At 41.5% G+C, this 20,263-nt stretch overlaps 1 protein-coding gene across 1 annotated transcript in view; it reads right to left on the bottom strand.

Annotated features, from left to right (window-relative positions):
• wwc3 (WWC family member 3) overlaps positions 1 to 20,263 on the bottom strand; it is a 41,608-nt gene that overhangs the window by 6,909 nt on the left and 14,436 nt on the right. The window contains exons 2-13 of the mRNA XM_004557050.4: positions 14,782 to 14,891; positions 14,380 to 14,580; positions 13,908 to 13,984; positions 11,012 to 11,091; positions 7,029 to 7,158; positions 5,502 to 5,645; positions 5,263 to 5,336; positions 3,303 to 3,551; positions 1,834 to 1,923; positions 1,015 to 1,586; positions 411 to 531; positions 67 to 147 (exon numbers count right to left, since the gene is read on the bottom strand). Coding sequence (XP_004557107.3) covers positions 67 to 147; positions 411 to 531; positions 1,015 to 1,586; positions 1,834 to 1,923; positions 3,303 to 3,551; positions 5,263 to 5,336; positions 5,502 to 5,645; positions 7,029 to 7,158; positions 11,012 to 11,091; positions 13,908 to 13,984; positions 14,380 to 14,580; positions 14,782 to 14,891 — 1,929 coding nt within the window. The remainder of the gene's footprint in view (positions 1 to 66; positions 148 to 410; positions 532 to 1,014; positions 1,587 to 1,833; positions 1,924 to 3,302; positions 3,552 to 5,262; positions 5,337 to 5,501; positions 5,646 to 7,028; positions 7,159 to 11,011; positions 11,092 to 13,907; positions 13,985 to 14,379; positions 14,581 to 14,781; positions 14,892 to 20,263) is intronic.

The raw sequence follows: 20,263 nt of genomic DNA, 5'->3' as shown, positions 1-20,263 counted from the left end.
CCAGAGGTATTAACGAGGAACGAGCTTTGCCACCCACGCACTGTCTGCACTAACTTGTTTACTCACAGCAGTCCCAGTTGGATCTGGGTGGGCTCGCTCGCAGACGTCAGCTCTTTCATGTATGACATCTCATCAAACTCCTCCGCCCTGTTGGACGAATGGAAAAATGGTGAATGAGCAAAGAGTTTTCCCACTTTACTGGACACAAGCTTTTTGTTTAGTCTACTAAAGGTAGTCAAGCCTCTATGGACAGGATTATAACTACCTGAATTTATAATGAAATGCAATGCCATGCAAACACCACAGTCACAAATTCTGAACGCGTTCTTATTTCGGGTGTAGTACTCTCCTTCTCCACTAGGAGGTGTTAAAGTTTAGCTTTAATACCGTGAGAATGGACCTCTACTCACCTTCTGCCCCAGGCCTCAAACACCCCGCTGTCGGTGGCCAGAGCATCCTCAGAAACACCTGCAGAGACTCTCCTGGCTCTCCTGCCACTTCTGTTGGCACTGTTTCCCCTCAGAGTAACTCCTACAAAGATTTGGAGTTAATTCAATGCATTAGCAGGTAGGCTTTAGCATTTTAGGTAAAATCATATCTTTAGAGTCTCAGGAAGACAGCCTGCCTCAGGAAAAGCAGCTCACAGAATGAGTGAGCTGTTGTCTCTTGCTGTCTTTTACTGATTAGACATTGTGTCATTTAGAATTTCTGCTCTTTTGCCTTTATTCTTTTATTGAGATCATGATAATTACCCACAAACTCAACTTCTTTGGGGTTTCTGTGAACATTTATTATAATTAAATCAAATTAAGTAGCTAAATATCTTGGCAGAGAGTGAATTTTAACTTTATTGAATGTCTACAGTGACGATAAGGAAATGTGCTGAAAGGCAAAACAAGATAATAACAGCAAAACAGAAAACAGCACAGTGACCGTTTTAATCATTTTGACCCATTAATATAACATTTTTTTTGTGAACTCTGAGTTAGGTTTATACAGAGTTTCTTCGCTTACCTGTGGAGGTGAAAGCCGCCTGAGCCCCACTGTCTCTGTGAATCTTGTTATCCAGTTGATGCACAGCGGCCGGGCTGACCGTTTCCTCACTGCTTATCATGGAGGTGTGTGATAGGGTTTGTGACTGCGCCCGCAGCCCCTCTAAAATACCGCGGCCCGCCTGCTCCATGTATTCCTCCGTCATCTGGGTGAGGGGACAGTCCTGAGGGGCAGAGTGGTAGGGCGTGTCCATTGGCGAGCTGGGCGGTGACAGGGAGGAGAGCGAGGAGCGGGAGGACAGCGAAGCCAGGGACTGCGGGGTGTCGTGGGAGCGTTTGGTTTTGCTCTGGGTCAGAGGGTCGGGGGTAAACATGGAGCAGTCTCTTGAGACGGTCTCTGGGGGAAGCAGGTAACGGAGGTGAGGCTCAAGGGGCTCTCCAGCGCCCTCGTGGCGCTCATATTGGGGGAGACCGTAGATGTCACTGAAACTGATGGAGCTGAGGGAGCCTCGGCTGGACGCCAGGGAACCCCGACTGGAGGCTAAAGAGCCGCGGCTGCTGCTGGACGACACGGTCAGAGAACTGGCCGACAGGCTGGAGGCAGACAAGACAAAGGAGCAGGAGAGAAATGGGTAGAAATCTAAATAATGCCTTTTATGAATTCAGTAAATGAAAACTTTATTTATTATAGTTATTTAAAGCTGTCTGCACTTCTGTTTTATTTTGATTACAATTTCACTTTAATTTAAAACTCCCAGTGGTGGCAAAACTACAGAACATGTGACCCATGAGAGAGCAGACACAGACAATGACTGAGGAACTTTAGGAGTGTGTGCTGCACCTTTTCAGCTGGGAGTGAAGGTAGGTGGTGATGCGTGTTGCCTCCTCCAGCTGTCTCAGCAGAACATTCCTCTTCTCCTGCTGCAGGATCCTGTTGGGAGATTCACTTCGATGTATAAGAAATCCAGAGTTCAATGTATGGCATCACATATCAGCCGACAGGCTTGTGTAACAGCTCACTGCGTTTTAATCTTACAGGATAAACTGGGCTACGAGGGCACTGGTATATTCCCTCTAGAAGAACACAGCTGCAAACCTAATCTGATAGTGAACGAGATACACTATGTTATGGTTTCATGTAAGGAGAGTTATTTGAGGCATCCTTCCCCTGATCAGCTCATTTTTATACACACTTCAAACCCATTCTAAAAGGTTTTAGTAAATGTTTAAAAACTGTGCGATAAAAAGCTGAAACAAAGCGGGCAATAAATAAAAATATCAGTAACAAATTGTTTCTGCATGGAAACTGTTTTGAGTTTTCTTTGGTTTGTCATTTTTCCAGTGTGAACAAACCACATACGGAAACCTGCTGACAGTTAGTATGTAGTATGGAAATGGACACACAGTCCAACAGCTCACTGCGATTTATGATGATGGATTTACAGCTTTTCATTTTAGTATGTGAGTATATGTGCATCCCCTTGATACAAAAAGAAACCCCACAGGCTGCTAAGTTCACAGACATATGACAGCTATGATGAAGGCAGTGGAGGCGATGATGGGGCAGAGAAGATAATAATTTCCAAATGAGTGTAAAAAGATTGGAAATACTGATGCCCTGTTAACATTTAAACACAATGTGTACCACTCTCAGTTCATACAGTGTCAACAAATTATTGTTCCAAGTACCTTTAATGGATGTAGAACAATATGACGTGTTAGGTAAAGCAAGCTGATTTAAAAAACAAACAAAAAAAAAAAAAAAAAAAAAAAAAAAAAAACTGGCGGCACTTCACAGGCTCCATTACTCGAGAGGACCATATGACATCTCAGCATTTCCATCTATATGACTTTATATTTTCTTGCTATAAACTTCTTTCCATTTGTTTCTCTGTGGCTTCTCTTGTTTTGTTGTTTTTATGTCTTTCTTGCTTATTCCATAAATATGAAAATGTTTGTATAAAGAGTTGTAATTTGAACTGTGATACACATTTTGTTTACTCGATCGCTTGACTACTGTTATGGTGAGACCATTCACCTTGAGATTATCTTCATTTATGACACAAAGTAACCTTTGGCTTCATTTGGCATCTGTTTGAATGTGGAATGAGTCTTCAGGTGTCTTTATTATTATTATTATATATCCAATATGGTGCTATTGGTGTGTTCTGATGATAACTGTTACTTATTAACCCAATATTTATTAAATAACATTAAAGTGCACCTGACTGTAAATTATCACTCTGACAGTCAAATTTAAGATGCATAAACAAATAATACAGTAAGAGAGCACACTGTCATCATTCTCACCTCTGATTGGCTCCCTGGCTTTGGGAGCTCTGTGCCCTCTGCACCTCCTCCTCCAGCCTGGAGCGCTCCTCCTCCAGCTCCAGCAGCTTCTCCGGCAGGTGCTGCTGCTTGCTGACATGAATGATCTCCTGCAGGAGGGCCTCCTTCTCGCGCAGGAGTTGCAAGAAGTCCCGGTCGCGGTCTGCCTCGGCCCGCCCCGACCAGCTCTCACTGTCCAGCTGTGCTAGCTGGTGCTGTATGCTCTGCACCCTGAGAGAGGAGCGGGAAAGATTACACATGCTGTATAAACCCTTTACATTTTTACATCGTAAATTTCACGTTCACTTTAAATTCACATACCATGATTAAGAAGAAATTTAAAAAAAATCAGTCTTTCAGACTCAGAACTTCATGATAATAGTTGTGGTTTAAAGTTTACATACACTCACATTCACAACCTCTGTGGCCCCATATTAATATTTTTATGAGCGGCTGCTGAATAAATGCTACCTGCAGCATTATGTACAGCTTCTGTTTACTCTGCACAAGTGTTTATAGCAACACACGTACAATCAGCTCCACTTAACACTGCACACTTGAGCCCTGCTGACGCTTCATGCTGTGATTTATAATGACAGCATTCAGTGTCTGTAATTTCTGCCCGAGCTACCTGCTGCATCAGCGAGTGCTCTTACAGGTGTATACGATCCAGATGTTTGCTCAGAGTTAATTGGGTTCTCACAGAGTGATTTCTCAGCTTGGATGAAATAACTGTGTTTATGTGAGATGGATTTGAGACAGAGTGACTCAGTGACAGAGCATGCAAGTTTCCACAGGTCTCCCCCCTCCCTCCCTGCCTCTCTTCCCCTCCTGATGTCATGGTTGGCACTACAGCTGCTGGGTCACAACAGCAACATGAATCTTTTTTTTTTTTTTTTTTTTTTAAATGTGTATCGAGCCAAAGTAATAACTCAGGATGTTGCTGCTGTAACCTCTTTATAGCTGGAAGACTGTCTGACCAGGAATCATTAGACAACACAAACATCAGAAGTTTGTTCTAGATTTTCTCACCGTCTGTCATTTTTGTGAACTGGGTCATATAATTTCCACTGTAATTTAATTTTCTTATAATAATGACACATAGTTTGGATAAGGCATGACCTGAGTGTGAAAGCAAAACCGATTTACTCGTTTAACGACCCTCTCCTATGGCCATGAGCTGCGCAATCCGCCAGAACAGCATCACAGATACAATTGACCTAAATGAGCTTCCTCGTAAGCGTGTCAGTGCATATAGGCACGTAGGGTTGGTACGCAGTACTGGGACACATGACGACATCAGCTGGATTAGCTTCTGATTTCAATGTTTCACTTTAATCATTGATATGATTTTGAATCCAGCCTTCAAACAGTTGAGAATTTCCACTGACTGCTGTCACATCATCACATTTGTCCTCAGTGAATTAGTGAGAGATGTTCCCTTGATTTTTTTGAGAGATCCTGATATGGTGACCAACTAACACATAGATTTAACCGAAGTGGCCTGAGTCACATTTACAGCCCAAATTACTGGACGAACCTGTGCTGAATTCGTAAGCACCCTTTTTTTTTTTTTTAAATGTAAAGGAATTCCATGCTTTATCCAGTGTTGATTTTGCCAACATATAAGTTGGTCTACGCTATAGGGTGAGCTGGGATATATTTAGCCAAACAGTGTCTATATTAAATCACCCTGCGGAGAAACAGGGTTTGACATGGAGGCTGGCCGTGGGCAGTCCTCTCCCTTTGGCTGTGTGCACAAAGGCAGCACACAGTCAGCAGCAGCAGCGTGGCCAGGCAAGAATGTGACCACCCAGCTCATTCTGCCGGCCAGACATCGCTCAGCAGCCACGTCCACCGGGCGCAAATACTATTCATAACACATCCTCCCACTGCTGGTGTGTCATAGTAGTACGAATAACAAACAGCCAGGCACACTTACTTTTTCTTGGCTTCCTCGTACTGCCAGTTCAGTTTCACTTTGTCCACCAAATATGAGGAGTCTTGGGAAACATACTGAAGAGAAATAAGGCAATGGACCAGATTACACGATACGATCAGATTATTTGGCTTTAGTCACTTCAAATTTATGCAGGGAGTTAAATAAAGTAATACACTCATCATCTGGGATGCTGACTATTAATTTAGGGTGAGACAGGGAGGTGTAGCGGCGTCTCCTACCTCCCCCATGATGTCAGTCTGACAGCCAGTGTCACAGTACTGCTGCAGATTGTCACCCACGGTCCCAGTGCTGTTCGCCATCTCGCTGGCCGAATCGCTCACCGACAAGCTGCTTTGGAAGTTAACAGTCAGCTTAGCCAGGCTCTGTGAGAAAGAGGACACGTTATGTTCATTTCCAACTCCATATTTATACTCTTAAATAATTCAAACCTTCGGATGATTCAGAGTTCAAAATAATCTTTATTTAACTTATACCGGGATATGTTAGAGATATGACTTCATTTTAATAAACAGTCAAGAGTAGTTTTTGTTCTTTGGGAACAACGGCCTGCTTCTTTCTTATTCACACAGGTGTACTCCGTCTTGCTTCTATTGATTTTCACTGCAAGATGTTAGCGAGACCTGCTATGATGTACGGTTTATGGACAGCGGCACTGTCGAAAAGACAGGAAGCGCATCTGGAGGAGTTGAAGATATTAAAGCTTTCATTGGGAATGACAAGAAATCATTATAATAAAGGACAGATTAGGTTGAGTAGACTGAGAGAAAGTAAGAGAGGCTGAGACAGTTCAGACAGTGGACATATTGGACAAAGGATGTTTAATATGGAGCTGTCAGACAGCGAGAAAAGAGGAAGACCTCAGAAATTTCATGAACATAGTGAAGGAGGTACATGCAGAGGGTTGGTGTGACAGAAGAGGATGTTAGGAATAAGGTGAGATGGATTCAGATGACCTGCAGTTGTGATCCCTAAAAGAAGCAGTCGAAAGAAGAAGAAAAAAGGTTCAAATTTCTTTGGTGGTCACCAGTTACGGTCACTTAAAGATAGCTTGGAAAATGCCCCCACAGACAGAGTGGTAAAAAATAAAAATAAAATAAAAGTTAACATCAAACCTTCTACTAGAAAGAATAACATAAATACTGAAGGCCAAAGAAGACAAGTCTGAAAAGGTCTGGAGACCGTTTTTTACTTTCTCTGTTATCAGTGTAATTGTTTATTGTGAATCATGCAGAGTTTGTTTTTACTGAATTATTACAGGGAGTTTTTAGCCAAATTAAATGCCTCCGTTTTAGTTTATGTGAGTAGGTGCTTTAACGTGTTTGTATGATAAACGTTTGATCGTTTGCTTTTTCTTAAATGCCTTGTGTGAATTTTTCTTTTGATAAAGAAAAAATATGTCAAAAAGTGTCATCTGCCTCCACTGCGTGCTCAAAAATAGATCGTGATGCTGCCAGGAAATGCATCTGCAAATGTGGTCATCATTATCATCCTGTTACCGCTCGATTATTCACAATTTATTGCTGCGTCGTATATTTTGGTTTGCTGACAAAACCTGAAACTTGGTGGGTGATTCAGATGTCTGGAAATGTGCTTTAATAATAGACAATGAGGCGAAGTAGCAGAGGCTGACAGACACTAGAGGTCAGTATCGAACATGTCAACAACAAAAAAAAAAAAAAAACTGAGAACTTCTGAAGCTAGCAAGTCAACATGATCTTTAAAGAAGAAGGGGAAAAAAGAGACACCTGGATGAGGTCCTGCCTCTCCTTCTCGCCTGTGCTGATGGCCTTCTTGATGCTACGCAGTTCGTTGAAGATGGCTTGAGCCTCGTCCAGCTTGTAGTTTGTCTGACTGGAGGACATCTTTCTGTCAATCCTGGAAGGTAAAAAATACACATTTTATATCTGCTAAGACACTCTTGGCTTTTGCAAAGTATAATGAAGCTCTGATGTACAGCAAGGGCTCTCGAAACATTATGACCGAGTGGCATGTAATGTGGTTTATTTTGATTTTTTTTGTTGTTGTTTTGTAGTTTGTTTGGGTTTTTTTTTTTTTTACTTTAAAGTGGCTGTTACATTCATTGACAGTAAAGGTAACTGTCAGGGTAACTGAAGGCCCATGTGACTAATTCCCTGTGATGGGAGGGCTTTTAGGGCCTTGTTTATGAAGGACAGGAGAATGGGGATGGGTTTGTGTGGCATCACCAGTGATGTGTACACTCCTCTGATTTTTATAAGGAAGAGCCAGCGAAGCGTGAAAGGGAAGCTGTTCAGAATTACTGGTCGATCTACATTCCCACCCTCACCTATGGCCATGAGCTCTGGGTAGTGACCAAAAAAAAAAAAAAAAAAAAAAAAATAAGAACCAAAGGGCAGAAATCAGCTTCCTCTGAAGGGCAGCTGGGATGTTCATTAGAGACAGGGTTCAGGAGTAGAACCACTACTCCTCCAAACTGAAAGCAGGAGGAGGTGGTTTCCCAGCACATTTGATGTGAGGCGTTCCTGGACTTACCAGGAAGAGGGCCTGTGGCAGACTCACTGCATGCTGGAGGGTTTATATGCCTCTCCTGGCTTGGGAATGACTCAATATCCCCATGAAAGAGCTGCAGGAGATGGTGGGAGAGAGGTCTGAGCACAGGGCCCAGATAAGCAGTAGAAAGCTGGTGGATGAAGGGAAGCCTGCTGTGATGGTAACACTAGAATAGTTAAATGTGAAGAGAAATGCCACCTTGTTCTTGTGTTTTGTTTCTTTATCACAGTATGACATGAACTGTGAATTAATTAAATGTATAGTAGTGCAGTCAGCACTCATGGACGCCCCATAAAATGTTAATAAGGGCAGTCTTTAACCCACAGGCCACACTCTGAAAGCCCTGGTCCCAGAGGGCAAACCTTCATGGTTTCAGTATTTTTCCTATGTTCTTAAAAAGCTTAAAATCAAAGATGTTTGAAAAGACATCTGCTGAAAATCAAATTCAATCCAACTAATGAACTGAGCTATGAAGACAACACAAGACAAACCAGTTTTTTTATGGTCCGACGGTTTTAACAAGCTTGTGTTCTCGTGTGTGTTTTTGGAGTTACAGCTTTTTTAATTTGCTACGTCTCTAAGTAGCTTTGCTGCACTGTAACAATGTAAAGTTTCCCTTTATGACCTCCAGGGAGAAAAGTTGCTGCACGGCTGTAGCTAACGTGGGTCCTAATAAACTAAACTAAAGGTATATCAGCATCATGTATGTCGGTGATTTTCTAAGTGAGGTTGAGATGGATATATGAAGCCCGCAAACTGAACATTATTAGTTAATAATATAAAAAGATTTTTAAACAAATATATTATTTTTTTCTGATAATCATTCATGAGTCTTCTGTCATTTTTGGGCTTCCATAGAGGTCGATGTCAGAACTAAAAGTTTAAACTTATGTTAATGTTTTCAAGCATCTTTGTTCATCTTTGACTTTAAGACAGGATAAAACTGAAATGGATTTAATTTCGGACACTAAAAGTAATAAGAGTAATTACCAAAAGAAGCACAAGGATTAAGAATGAGAGCTAATCGGCTCTACTGAACTGTTATTTATCACCAATCTGACTCTTACCTACCTTTACTTTCTTATTTGTATCTAAAGTAGTTTAAAATTAGGAATGAATCTCTCATTCACTTGCACAACAAGATACGGTGCTTTGTATTGGGAAAACTTGTCAGTGGTGAGTAAAGTCACAAAATAATCTGATGAACATCTGAAGTCTTACTGTATTGTATTCATGAATGAGTCAAGTGTTTCTTTAGACTGTGGTTAGTTCAGAAATACTGAAACTGCATGTGACAGACTGGTATAAAGGCTCCGTTCGTTTACTTTCAACAATCAGGGATTGTTTGGGCTCTCCCTGATTTAGCAGGTGAAATCTCTGCGTGGGTTTATCCTACAGATCATGACATTAAAAAATAAACAAAAACATATCACAGTACACCAAATATGACCTATCTGCGCATTTCATCGTGCTTGCAGAGTAAATCTTGTATCCCTAGTCTGTGTGTGTGTGGTTAGGTAGGTGATTGGTTGGTGGGGAGCTGGAAGAGCACAGGACCGTGCCTCCTCCGTTAGTGGACCTGGCACGTGGCCTCCCCTCTCGCCACAACCCGCTTCCTTCACTCTCCTTCAACAGCAGGTACTGTTCATCCACCCGACCCTGCCTCTTCCTCCCAAAACAAGCCCTGCTTTGTTCCCCCCGGCCCATTGGCAGGGCCGAGGAGTTTATAGGTTTATGTGTTTAGCAGAAAACAGGACACTGCCCACCCTTCTGTGCTTGGCTGTATTGAACCGCCCCACCTCCCCCGTGCCGTACAGCATCATATATGCTTACATTTATTTTAGTTCAATTCTTAGAGCTGCTGATTGCGATGTTGGCTACAGAAACAGGTCAGAGGAAGCATGTGAAGCATCCAAAAATTCAGAGAAATTCATCAAGATAAGATGGAGAACAGATGAGACGTCTGTATGGCAAACTGTCCAAAAGATTAAAACTCCTAAGTCCAACTCCTGAATTCTTTAAGTCGAGCAATGAAGATTAAAGAGCAGGAGGGCTCTACACCAGAAACTGTTGGTTTGCTTTATCTGATGCGACATGGCGTGGAGAACAATTAGCTATATCGCTGACAACAGCTGAGATTGGAGAAAAAAAAAAACAACCCCAAAACAACAGCCGTAGGGTTCCTCATGGCCTCAGCCCTACCGGGTGACCCAGAGGGAACAAAGGGACGCGCACACACATACACAAAGGCTAACAAAGACATAAACATGCATATGAGCACGTATACACACACACGTAAAAAAAATTCAAGAAGAGGATGCGTCTCCGTTTTCTGCAAGCTGTGTATTCTCCTGTCTATTCTGGGAATTACTTGAGTTGTGTATTATCTAAGAGATAAGGGACTCTTTGCCAGGACTCAGGAAGTGCAGAGGAATTTGCTGCCAGATATCTCTGTGTTTTTGAAACTGCTTTCAAGCCCACACCTCCCCCCCCTTTTCACCCCCTCCACCTCTACCCCCCCCTTCTCCATGGAACAACTTCCTCTCCAGGCTGAGCCTTGGCTCTCTGCACTCCACTGGTGCATCCTCTTCCTGAGGTGGAGTCCCCTTTTCCATCAAAAACTCCCTCCATTTGCCTTTTCTGAAACATTCTCTCTTTTTTTCTCCTCTCAGAGGTGGAGCTTCTATTTCTAACATGAAATTTGGAGCTGCTTAGAAATGTTCCCAGCACAGGAAGACGCCATGTGAATGTGTGTGAAAAGCAACAAAAACTAGAAGTACAATGAATAATAGAGAAAAGTTACTTTAAATCACAATATATTCCTATTAACTTAAATATCTTCTTTTTCTTTTTTAAATGAGTCAAAGGCCTTTTTGCTTGAAATCTTTGAAATTTGAATCAGTCTTAGGTAAACGAAATCGTGTCTAAACTGTGAGCAGTGGAAACTGTTTTAAAAGATTATAATATTTAAATTTGAAAGCTCTGTTCAACAATATAGACAACATAAAAGTGTGGCGAGGAAAGGGAAAAGGTTTTAAAGGAACCTAAAGGATGAGACCAAACATACAGTGTGAGAAAGAATAAAAAAGGGAAAAGGCCGCTGGGTGGGGAGCAACAAGGCCGAGTGTTGTAGGAAGGAGAAAGGCGGCCATGGGAGGAAGGGTGGGCCTGGGACACACAGAGGCAGAGGAACACTCACTCCTGCAGGGTCTCCACTCCCATTTCCTTATACTGCAGCTCCTGCTTCACCTGGGCCAGCTCCTGCTTCAGTCGGGAGAGCTGCGGACAGAAGCGAGCACCGGGTTAGCGTGGCACACAATGGGCTTCTCTCACCACCGACACCGGCCAAAAGTGCCAAGTCACGACTATTCACATACAGGAATGCTCAGCTATGTTTATATAGAGGACCGCACACACACACACACACACACACAATCACACACACAGGGTCACACACTGAGGCGTTTTGTGCTTGAGAGGGTTTAGAAAAATAGAAATCTATAATTGATATGGTGGCTGTGAAGTGTGACCCAGTTAAAGATTTTTAAAAATATTATTTTAATATGAAATAGGGAAAGGGAACAATTTCAGAGTTACAGAGGGCACGTGAATTTTAATTTACCAAGTTTAGAGACAATCAAAGGTTAGGAGAAGGCCTGTAATACAATATATAGGGAGTCAAGATTTTTTAAAAAGAGGCATTATTCTAATTTATCTGATGTTTGTTGAATTATTTTTAAACACAGAAGCAACAAAGTCAAAAAACTGCAGCTCTTCTAATGGCCACTTGAGGCTGACTCCAGGTTACAGCAGAAATAAACATGTTTAGAGCCTGTTATAACAAACAGGTCCCTATGGATAGTTTCCCCTAAACCTCAACTGCACAGAAGGTCTTTTTTTTTTTTAATAATTCACCTATTTGAACATATTTTGGGCATAATGTTAGTGCTGTGGCTGCTTTGACTAAAGTTTTCTTGCACTAACAGCTACAGCTGCGAGCTGAATGCAGTACAAACACATTGATCTTACATCTGCCTAATGAGAATCTTCCTGATTTAAGGGCCCTTTTTTCTCCTCGCAATCGTTTCTTCCTCGGTGTGTGCACAAATTCATGAGGGCCACATCGATAAACAACACAGATACCATTTCCATCCCATAAGTAAAACCTAGAACGATATTCAGATCCTTACAAGGAAGATGATGTTGCTTTAAACAGGCTGCCAACCTGTTCCAATAAATATTGTTCATATCTGGGACAGTGTCAGACTTTGCTTATCCTGTAGCCTACACAAACTGTAGTTAAGATGCTTTTGATGAGGTCATGCCATACTCCTATTAGAAAGAAGAGCTTATGAATGCTTATGTCAGTATCCCAACATGCTGACAATGGGAATGTTAACAGAGGGGAGTTATTACAGTTACCACAGAGCATGCGCTCATTGAACATCCCACTGTTTCAAATGAGGTCCGCCTATGTAGAAGGAATCTCTGTGAAAGAAACAGTTCAGTCTTCAGACCGCTCTAAATTCTCAGTTCCACAAGTTTTTTCTACTCTTGGCTCTCTACGAGCTCAATGAGAATAAACAGCTTTAATATGAGCCTCTCAGGCACACAGCTACACCCGTATGCTGTTAAAACCCTCAGTTTTTAAAAGACAACCAATCAGCAGAAAGTCTGTTTTAAAAGTGGGAGGGGCTAAACAATTCATTCCAGAGTGTGAGCTGATGGCAAAGACAGTATAAACAGGGATGAAGCTTTCTGCCTTCTTTCTGAAGGCGACCAGATGGCCAGATGGAGGATTATCTGTGTTATAGAAAGGAAACTCAATGTCTAAAAACCCATCAATCACAAGTCGTTACCCAATGGATGGGCATTTTCACGGTCAGACCCCGCCCCTCACAATCAGATCCGGTCTGCGGCAACTACGATGGAGATGGAGAAAACTCTCATCGAGGCTTCAAAAAAAAAAAAGAAAAAAAAAGACAAAAAGTGACATGACAGTAGCTCGATCCACCTTTTATACTGTCTGTGGGTGATAAGGTGCACCAAGGCCCAGTATAAAATAAACCAAGATCACTGTAAACAGTAAATCATGTAAAGCTATGCTTGTAGAGTCCAAGAATAATAACAACATGGAGAGGGAAATGAACACGTGTATCTTTTAAGGTCATATTAGTTTTTAAATATCCATTCGCTTCCGCTTATCCTCTCCAGGGTCGCTGGAGCCTATCCCAGCTGTCATTGGGCGAGAGGCGGCGTACACCCTGGACAGGTCGTCAGTCTGTCGCAGGGCCAACATATAGAGACACAGACAACCATTCGTGCTCACATTCACGCACAGAGTCACACCTATTAATAATTTAGATTAATCAATTAACCTATCCCCACTAACTGCATGTCTTTGGACTGTGGGAGGAAGCCGGAGTACCCGGAGGGAACCCACGCAAACACGGGGAGAACATGCAAACTCCACACAGAAAGACCCCGGCCTGATGGTGGAATTGAACTCAGGACATTCTTGCTGTGCGGCTACCGTGCGAACCACCGTGCTGCAAGTTCTTAATAGAGAGTTACAAGTGGATACAAGAGGTTCCAATCAGTCTAAAACTATTTCATTGATTGCATTGATATTACTGTAATGATGGTGGTCACATAAATTAATCCTAATATTTAACACAGATTATATTGACCTTCATTGATTACCAGGAAATCTGAGTTATCTGGTCTTTAATCACTGTAAATATGTTTATTTATGGACGTTGCCTAATTTGTCAATATAATCTTTAAAGAAACTCAATTTCTCTGATTTGTCGACAGATTTCTTCAGTAACATCAAAATTACACCTTACTCAACACTTCAGGTTAAAATGTTGTTCATGCAGGAGAAACACCCTCGCCCATAGTACTGATCAGAGAGAAATGTCCTATATAACCCCATCAGGGACCTCAGCTTGACCCCTTCATGATCTCATCCTCATCCTCCTGAGGCCCCAGGCCAGAGCCACTGTATCCTGTAGGGGCCACACCCCAGCCCCTTTCTCTGCCCAAAAGGGCCCCTCACTGCAGCCCATTGTTCTCCTGCGATAATGACTTACCCGCTCTCGTCTACAGGCTATTTCCATTTTGATTTGGTCAGGGTCGTATTTCGCGTTTGAGGAGGAGCCAGAGACCGCTGTGGACACACAGAAAGGAAAAGCAGACAGGTTCGAGTTAGTTAGCCGTGATGATTTTAAGGTGTCATCTCTCAGATGCCCCCTGGACACCGTGTGTGTGACAGCTGGCAGGAGTCAGGGTTTATTGGGTGGAGGTAGTTAAAAGGGAGGATTTGGAAAATTTTCTATAGACCTGCACCCCTCCCAAAAGTCTTTAAAGGGATATCAGCAGTAATACATGTCCAGACTAGATAACTGGGTCAGCCAAGGTCATGTTTGGTTCCCATGAGAGCTTCAGGCTCATATTTTTCACATCCATTTTCATTCCTTTCTGTTCATCTCCTTTGTGCATCTTATTATAAAACAAAATATGGTGTACACTATCAGACGAGTGAAGGACATCTGTGCGTCTTACTGCTGGTGATGGAGCGATTGTCCTCAGAGAGCTCGTGGAAGAGCATCATTTCCTGCTGAGCCAGCTCCAGTCGCTGTTGCTTGACCAGGTATATCTCCTTCTTGGCTTTGAGGGCCTCCTGGGCCACCACAAGGTACTCCTTCAGCATGTGCTCCTGCTCCTGCCGCCATTGAGTCCGCGGGTTCTCAATCTGGGTGGTCTCTGACAGGACGACAAAGACAGGAGTCAACAAATAATTGCACAAAGACATGTGAAACTACAAACTATAAGTACACTGTATTAAAATTCAGTGGGCTTTCACTCTGCCAAGTTATAGTCAAATAAAGTCTTTTTAATACAAGTTGCATTTACTTGTGCTTAATTTTTATGCTGAGGGGACAAAAGCCAAGTTAATGTACTCACTGTTAATGTGGTCAATGTAGTAAACTCCCACTTGTTGGTCATAAACTTCCTCCCACCCGAGAGGCAGCTCATCTCCAACACAGTCGGCGAACGTCAGCGGTTTGGTGATCCTGAAAATTATTGAGAATATTTCAGTGCAAACAATAACCCGCAATGAAGATCATATACAGAATAAAAACATGTATCCTGCAAACTCTCACTTCTTTTTCAATATCAAAACACTGATCAATAAACCTCACTACATTCCCATCCTGTTTAGTTACTCTCATTTAAACATTCATACAAATACATTTTCTGCCTCATTTATTATGTACATACAGTAAAATGGTGTGTTAAGTTCTAATGAACAAAAGCAAACATTTATTCTTTATGTGTTCGTGTGGTTAAATGACCAAAACAGTTGAGAACGTGTAATACGAGAAAAACAACACAATTCAAAAATGCAAAAATACATTTCACAGAAATTGGCATAAAAAAAACATCAAACATCATAACCTGAAATGCACCAATCAAATAACAAAGTTGCTCGATATACTATAAGTGGTAGCAGGCAGGTGAACCCTACATGGTCAAAAAGCTAAATCTTTCACAAATGTACCTATGACCTTGATACAAAATTTTGCATAATTAGTAGGGGTGGGGGAAAAAAATCGATACTGTGTAGTATCGTGATATTTTGTTTGCTAATAATGTATCGATACAGGGACAGCAGAAATCGATATTTTGTTACAAAAAAAGTTTTTGTGCTCTGACTTCAGAGCATGTTGATCCTTTTTCTGAGCAAGAATCCTGACATTCCTTCACTGTCCAAATGTGTTTAACTTTTTTTGGCAGCAATAAACATGACAGTTTACTTATTTTAATTTAAGACATGTTTTATTTTAATTAAGTTTAGAACTTTTTTATTTAATGTAAAATTATATTTTGTTTTAATTTACTTTCAAATTCTTCAGTTGCTGAATGGGCTGCATAGTTTTCATAAATTGCATAGTTCAGAATAGCTATAATTGTACCAGATGGTTGCATTCAGTTAAGTTGGGCTAGACTGTAGTACAACAATAAAAATGACTGAAATGAGAGAAAGACTGAGTGCGAGGCTTTGATATTAGATAAAATGAATATTGATAAACCTTTATGTACAGAATCTGAATATCGCAGATATTTTAAAAAAAAAAATCGCAATAATATCATATCGTGCGTTAAGTATTGTGATAATATCGTATCGTGGGATGTATGGTGATTCCCACCTCTAATAATTAGTGCATAGAGCATACTTTACATGCCATAATACCAGTATGATCTGTTTAAGCATTCTTAAACAGATCATATGCACAATACAGTCCGTGACTCCTCTGCACCATCGCTCATGACCCACTGCCACATGTCAATAGCACCTTTAAAAATATATTTACTAAAAAACATTTATGACATGTTCAGTATTTGTTTTACCCGCCAAAAAACACGTCTTTCTCTTCCCTGACAGATTTTAGACAAATGAATATGAATCATGAGCTTCAGGAGGCTTTGGAGTCAGATATAATGACTTTGAGTCAGTGACCTTCACATGTTTATGAATTTACATTCTATTTGTGGCAGCGGTGAGTATGTGCATGTGTGTACATAAAGTACTTTATTTGTGACAAGTAACTACCTGAGCAAAACAACCAGCTGACACTTTCACGCATCATTACATCCTGTGGTTTAACTCCACATCCATGGACTGCAGCTAGTCCTCGCCCCACTCCACTGGATCTGTAGAGCAGAACAAGGACTAAAACTGAAAGTCCAGGACAGAGAAGTCTGTCTTGAGTCTGCACGACCTGACCAGAGAACCCAACGGTAATTAGAAACACAGGAAGGAAAGATGCCACAGTCAGGTGACTATCACCAACTGCATTTAATAAAATTAAATCTAAAACTAAAACTAGGTATGCAATTTAGCTGTGGCTAAAAGTGAACACTAAATAACAAACATTGCTACAAAAAACTAGCCCCAGATTGAGCTATTATGAGGCAGCAATCCCCCCCAGAGTAAAGTGGAAAATTGACAGACTGCAGCACTGTAGTGGCATCTGTTGTGGCGAACAGAGAAAGCCGAATGTCAAATTGAAGCTGTCAATCCCACCTTCAGCTATGGCCATGAGTTACTGTCATTGGCTGAAAGATGATCCTGATCACAAGTGGCAGAAATGAGTAGAGTAGAAGAAATCAAAAGGGATCAGAGGTTTTTTTCATAGTTGCCTCATCTTTTCCAGCTGTTGCAGCATCTTCCACTCTGTAATCTGAGAGTCTCTGAGTTCCTTTACCAATATAACATTGAAACGGTGGTGAGGGCTGACCCACTCGTACACCCATGTACGCGTACCTGTGTGCCTAACAACAATCAATAGCGAAAATGACACCAAAGCAGAGTGAATGCCAGTGGATGTGACATCATATTTACAATGCATCAACATTCACAAGGGCAAAAACAGTGACCATAAACTAGGCTTTAGAGATGGCATGAAGAGTTTATTCATGCAGGAGGGGCTCAGAGAAGAGCTGCTGATCCTCAAAATCGAAAGGAGCCAGCTTGAGGTAGCCCAGTAAAGTCTGTTGCCACCCCCCCCCAAAAAAAAAAAAAACACAAAGAACAAGGGCAAGGCAAATGACAGCCTGACACATGATGATCTCTACTACCCTAACAAATCATATCAGTGAGTCATGGAGCAGCGGGTTTGATGACAGCAGTTCATACAGTAGCTAATTTCCATCAAATCAGCACAAAAGGAAAAAGGAGGAACAGCAACCACCACACTATGCTCACAATGCAGACAGCGCATTAGTCCTGATCCTGTCGAGGTATGCATACAATGAGGGGATGGCCCGGAGAGAGACGCTGAGACATTCTGCACAGCATTCCTCAGAGCAAACTCACTTCACCAGATCTCACTACCTCATTTCGGTCAAAGAATTGGCATTCGGATTAAGAGCCAGTTGATGAGTCAATGCAGAATTAGCCCTTCGCTCTCATTGAAGTGACATAAAAACAAGGCGTTCTAACACAAACAAAGCTGTACTGAATCCTAATTGATGATTGGTCACAGGAGCTTACCTCTAATTCAATAAAACCCCTAATCTGCTGCTTAAGTGCAGCTCTGCATGTGTTGTAAGTCAGTATTAAACGTTCAAACATGTGTTCATAAATTATTAGTTAAGGAAGCCTAATATTCAGCTGAGTAGGTATCGAGTTTTCAGATTTGGGGATTCTGTTTTTTCAATGCTTGACATCCCTCTCACTGAGAGCAGTGATTATCATGCTTCAGCTCACCTCACTGTTGCTAAATTAGCAGCTTTGACACTGGATTTGGCCAATTTTCAAATCCCTTTCGACAAATTTTTTTTTCCCCTCCAGAAAACGGTTTTGAGAGAAAAAATAATTCGTCATAACATCTTGATGTCCTGGAGCAGGATCATCAGTATCTCTTTCTCCCTGATGTGTTTATTAGAAAAGCTTCAGAACGTGAGAGGAAATAAAGCTGATTTCTGAAATCACTGTACATGTAGCCAAAATCACAGCATAGCCATCGTCTTTAACTCGTGTATGACGGTTATTTACCGTTTATTGCTATGAAAGTTAAGAAGCAAAATGAGATTAGTAGAACTGCAACTGGCAACATTTTCTTTGCCTCAGTTTCATAAATGTTTTTTTTTATATTACAGAGACAAGAGAAGCTGAACCTCTGAAGTATTATGTGCGACATTACATTTTTTCCTTATAACTGACCTCTGCTTTCTACAAACACTGACCCAACAAAGACCCAAATATTCCCCTTTGAGAACCAGAAAATGGCTTCAGTCAACATTATGATGCGATCCTTTAAGACAATACAAAGAATCGACCGCTGAGTGATCATGGCCAATCATGGATAGCAATGTATGTTTTATAATATTTGCGATGCCTTGGGTATTTTACAAATGGATTCATTATTTTTTTCAAGCAAAACAGCTTAAGCACGTTCACTGTTCACAATACTGTCTGATGAAGCACCTGAATAACTTCTTCCTGACAACGACAAATCCAAGTGTTACACCAAACACAACAAAAGTGAGAAGAAAGAGAAGCTGACAGGAAAAGTTTCCTCGTCAAAGTTTTGAGCTGTGACTTGACCAATTAGCAATTACCAGTAAACGAAATTATTACAGGTAGAAGGTGTGAAACGCCTTCAAACTGCTGACCTTTTAACATGTGCTTTACATGTAGGATTACAGGTGAGTAGATCACTGTCCCGGCATTTGATTGGTAGGATAGTGTTTTTCTAGTCTACGAGCTACACCATTTATATTCACATGCAGTTTTATTTTACACACTTTTAATTTGCTTTTCAATCAAGGATCAATCAATGCAATAGCTATAACACCTGAGCCACAGCTAGCTGACCCATTCATGTTTTAATAATGTCCACACCTGAAGAGGTCAAACTTCGACTTAGACTAAATGATTCACAGATGAATTGTTTGATCATATTTTCTTCATCAGTGGCCTCTCCTAACTAGAAACACTGGCACACTTAATACCCAAATATTCCCCTAAAATAAAGTGCACAGGCCTGCAGCAGCTTCACAAATAACTGCTCAAATCTACCAGAGGCAGGCTGAAGCAGGGTTAAAGGGATGAACTATGTGCACTGTCCCGCTGCCAAACACCAGGACAAGGCAAACAAGAGCACACTCCCTACCTGCTCCTGCTTTAAATGTTTGTTAAAGGTAAACAGACACCAACTGCACTTGTAAATACTTAAATAAACACTGACTGTAACACAGCTGCTGTCAGGTTTCATGTGCAGAAAGGAACTGTAGGAGAAACAATGAGACAAAAAAATCTATAGTAAAAAAGCAATGCAAGGTTATATGAAGAGCAGCAATAATGTATAGTAGTTCTGCTTTATTTTGGGTGATTTGAAATGGTGATAGAAATAGAACAACCACGAGAGGCTTTGGACGGGAAGCTATGTGACGTCAGAGGGAGGTTAGTCCTGAACTGCCCTCTGACCTCCCTGGGGAGACTAAGAAAAAAAGAAAAAAGGCAGAAGGGAAAAACATGTCCTCTCAGAGATCTGAATCTGAATTTCTGAATGTTTGGTTTGTTACACGGTCTTGTGACAGCAGCCTCTGTTTTTCCAAGTAATGTCTTGGTCTTGGGAGAGTCTGTAACCACTGCACAAAAAACTCACAGCAGCAGCAGAGGGACACACAGCAGCACAGAGCAGGAGACGGCCAATGTGACAGTATAGATTCAGCCAGAAAAACTGGACAACTGAAGCTAGCTGTGTGTAGTAAGTCTGCATTTCTGGTCCACTTTTAACCAGAAGAAATTTTTATGACCTTTTCTGACAGTCAGCCTCAGTTGACACAGTGAAACAGCTGTGCCTGAATAAAATGTGAGAGATTTAAGTCGGGACGTTTCCTACACGGGGCACAAAAATGAGACAGTCTCACAATT

Source organism: Maylandia zebra, linkage group LG23 (assembly GCF_041146795.1).
Source record: "Maylandia zebra isolate NMK-2024a linkage group LG23, Mzebra_GT3a, whole genome shotgun sequence".
NCBI lineage: Eukaryota > Metazoa > Chordata > Actinopteri > Cichliformes > Cichlidae > Maylandia > Maylandia zebra.
Note: the sequence above shows the minus strand (reverse complement) of the source record. Positions and strands in the feature narration are given on the sequence as shown.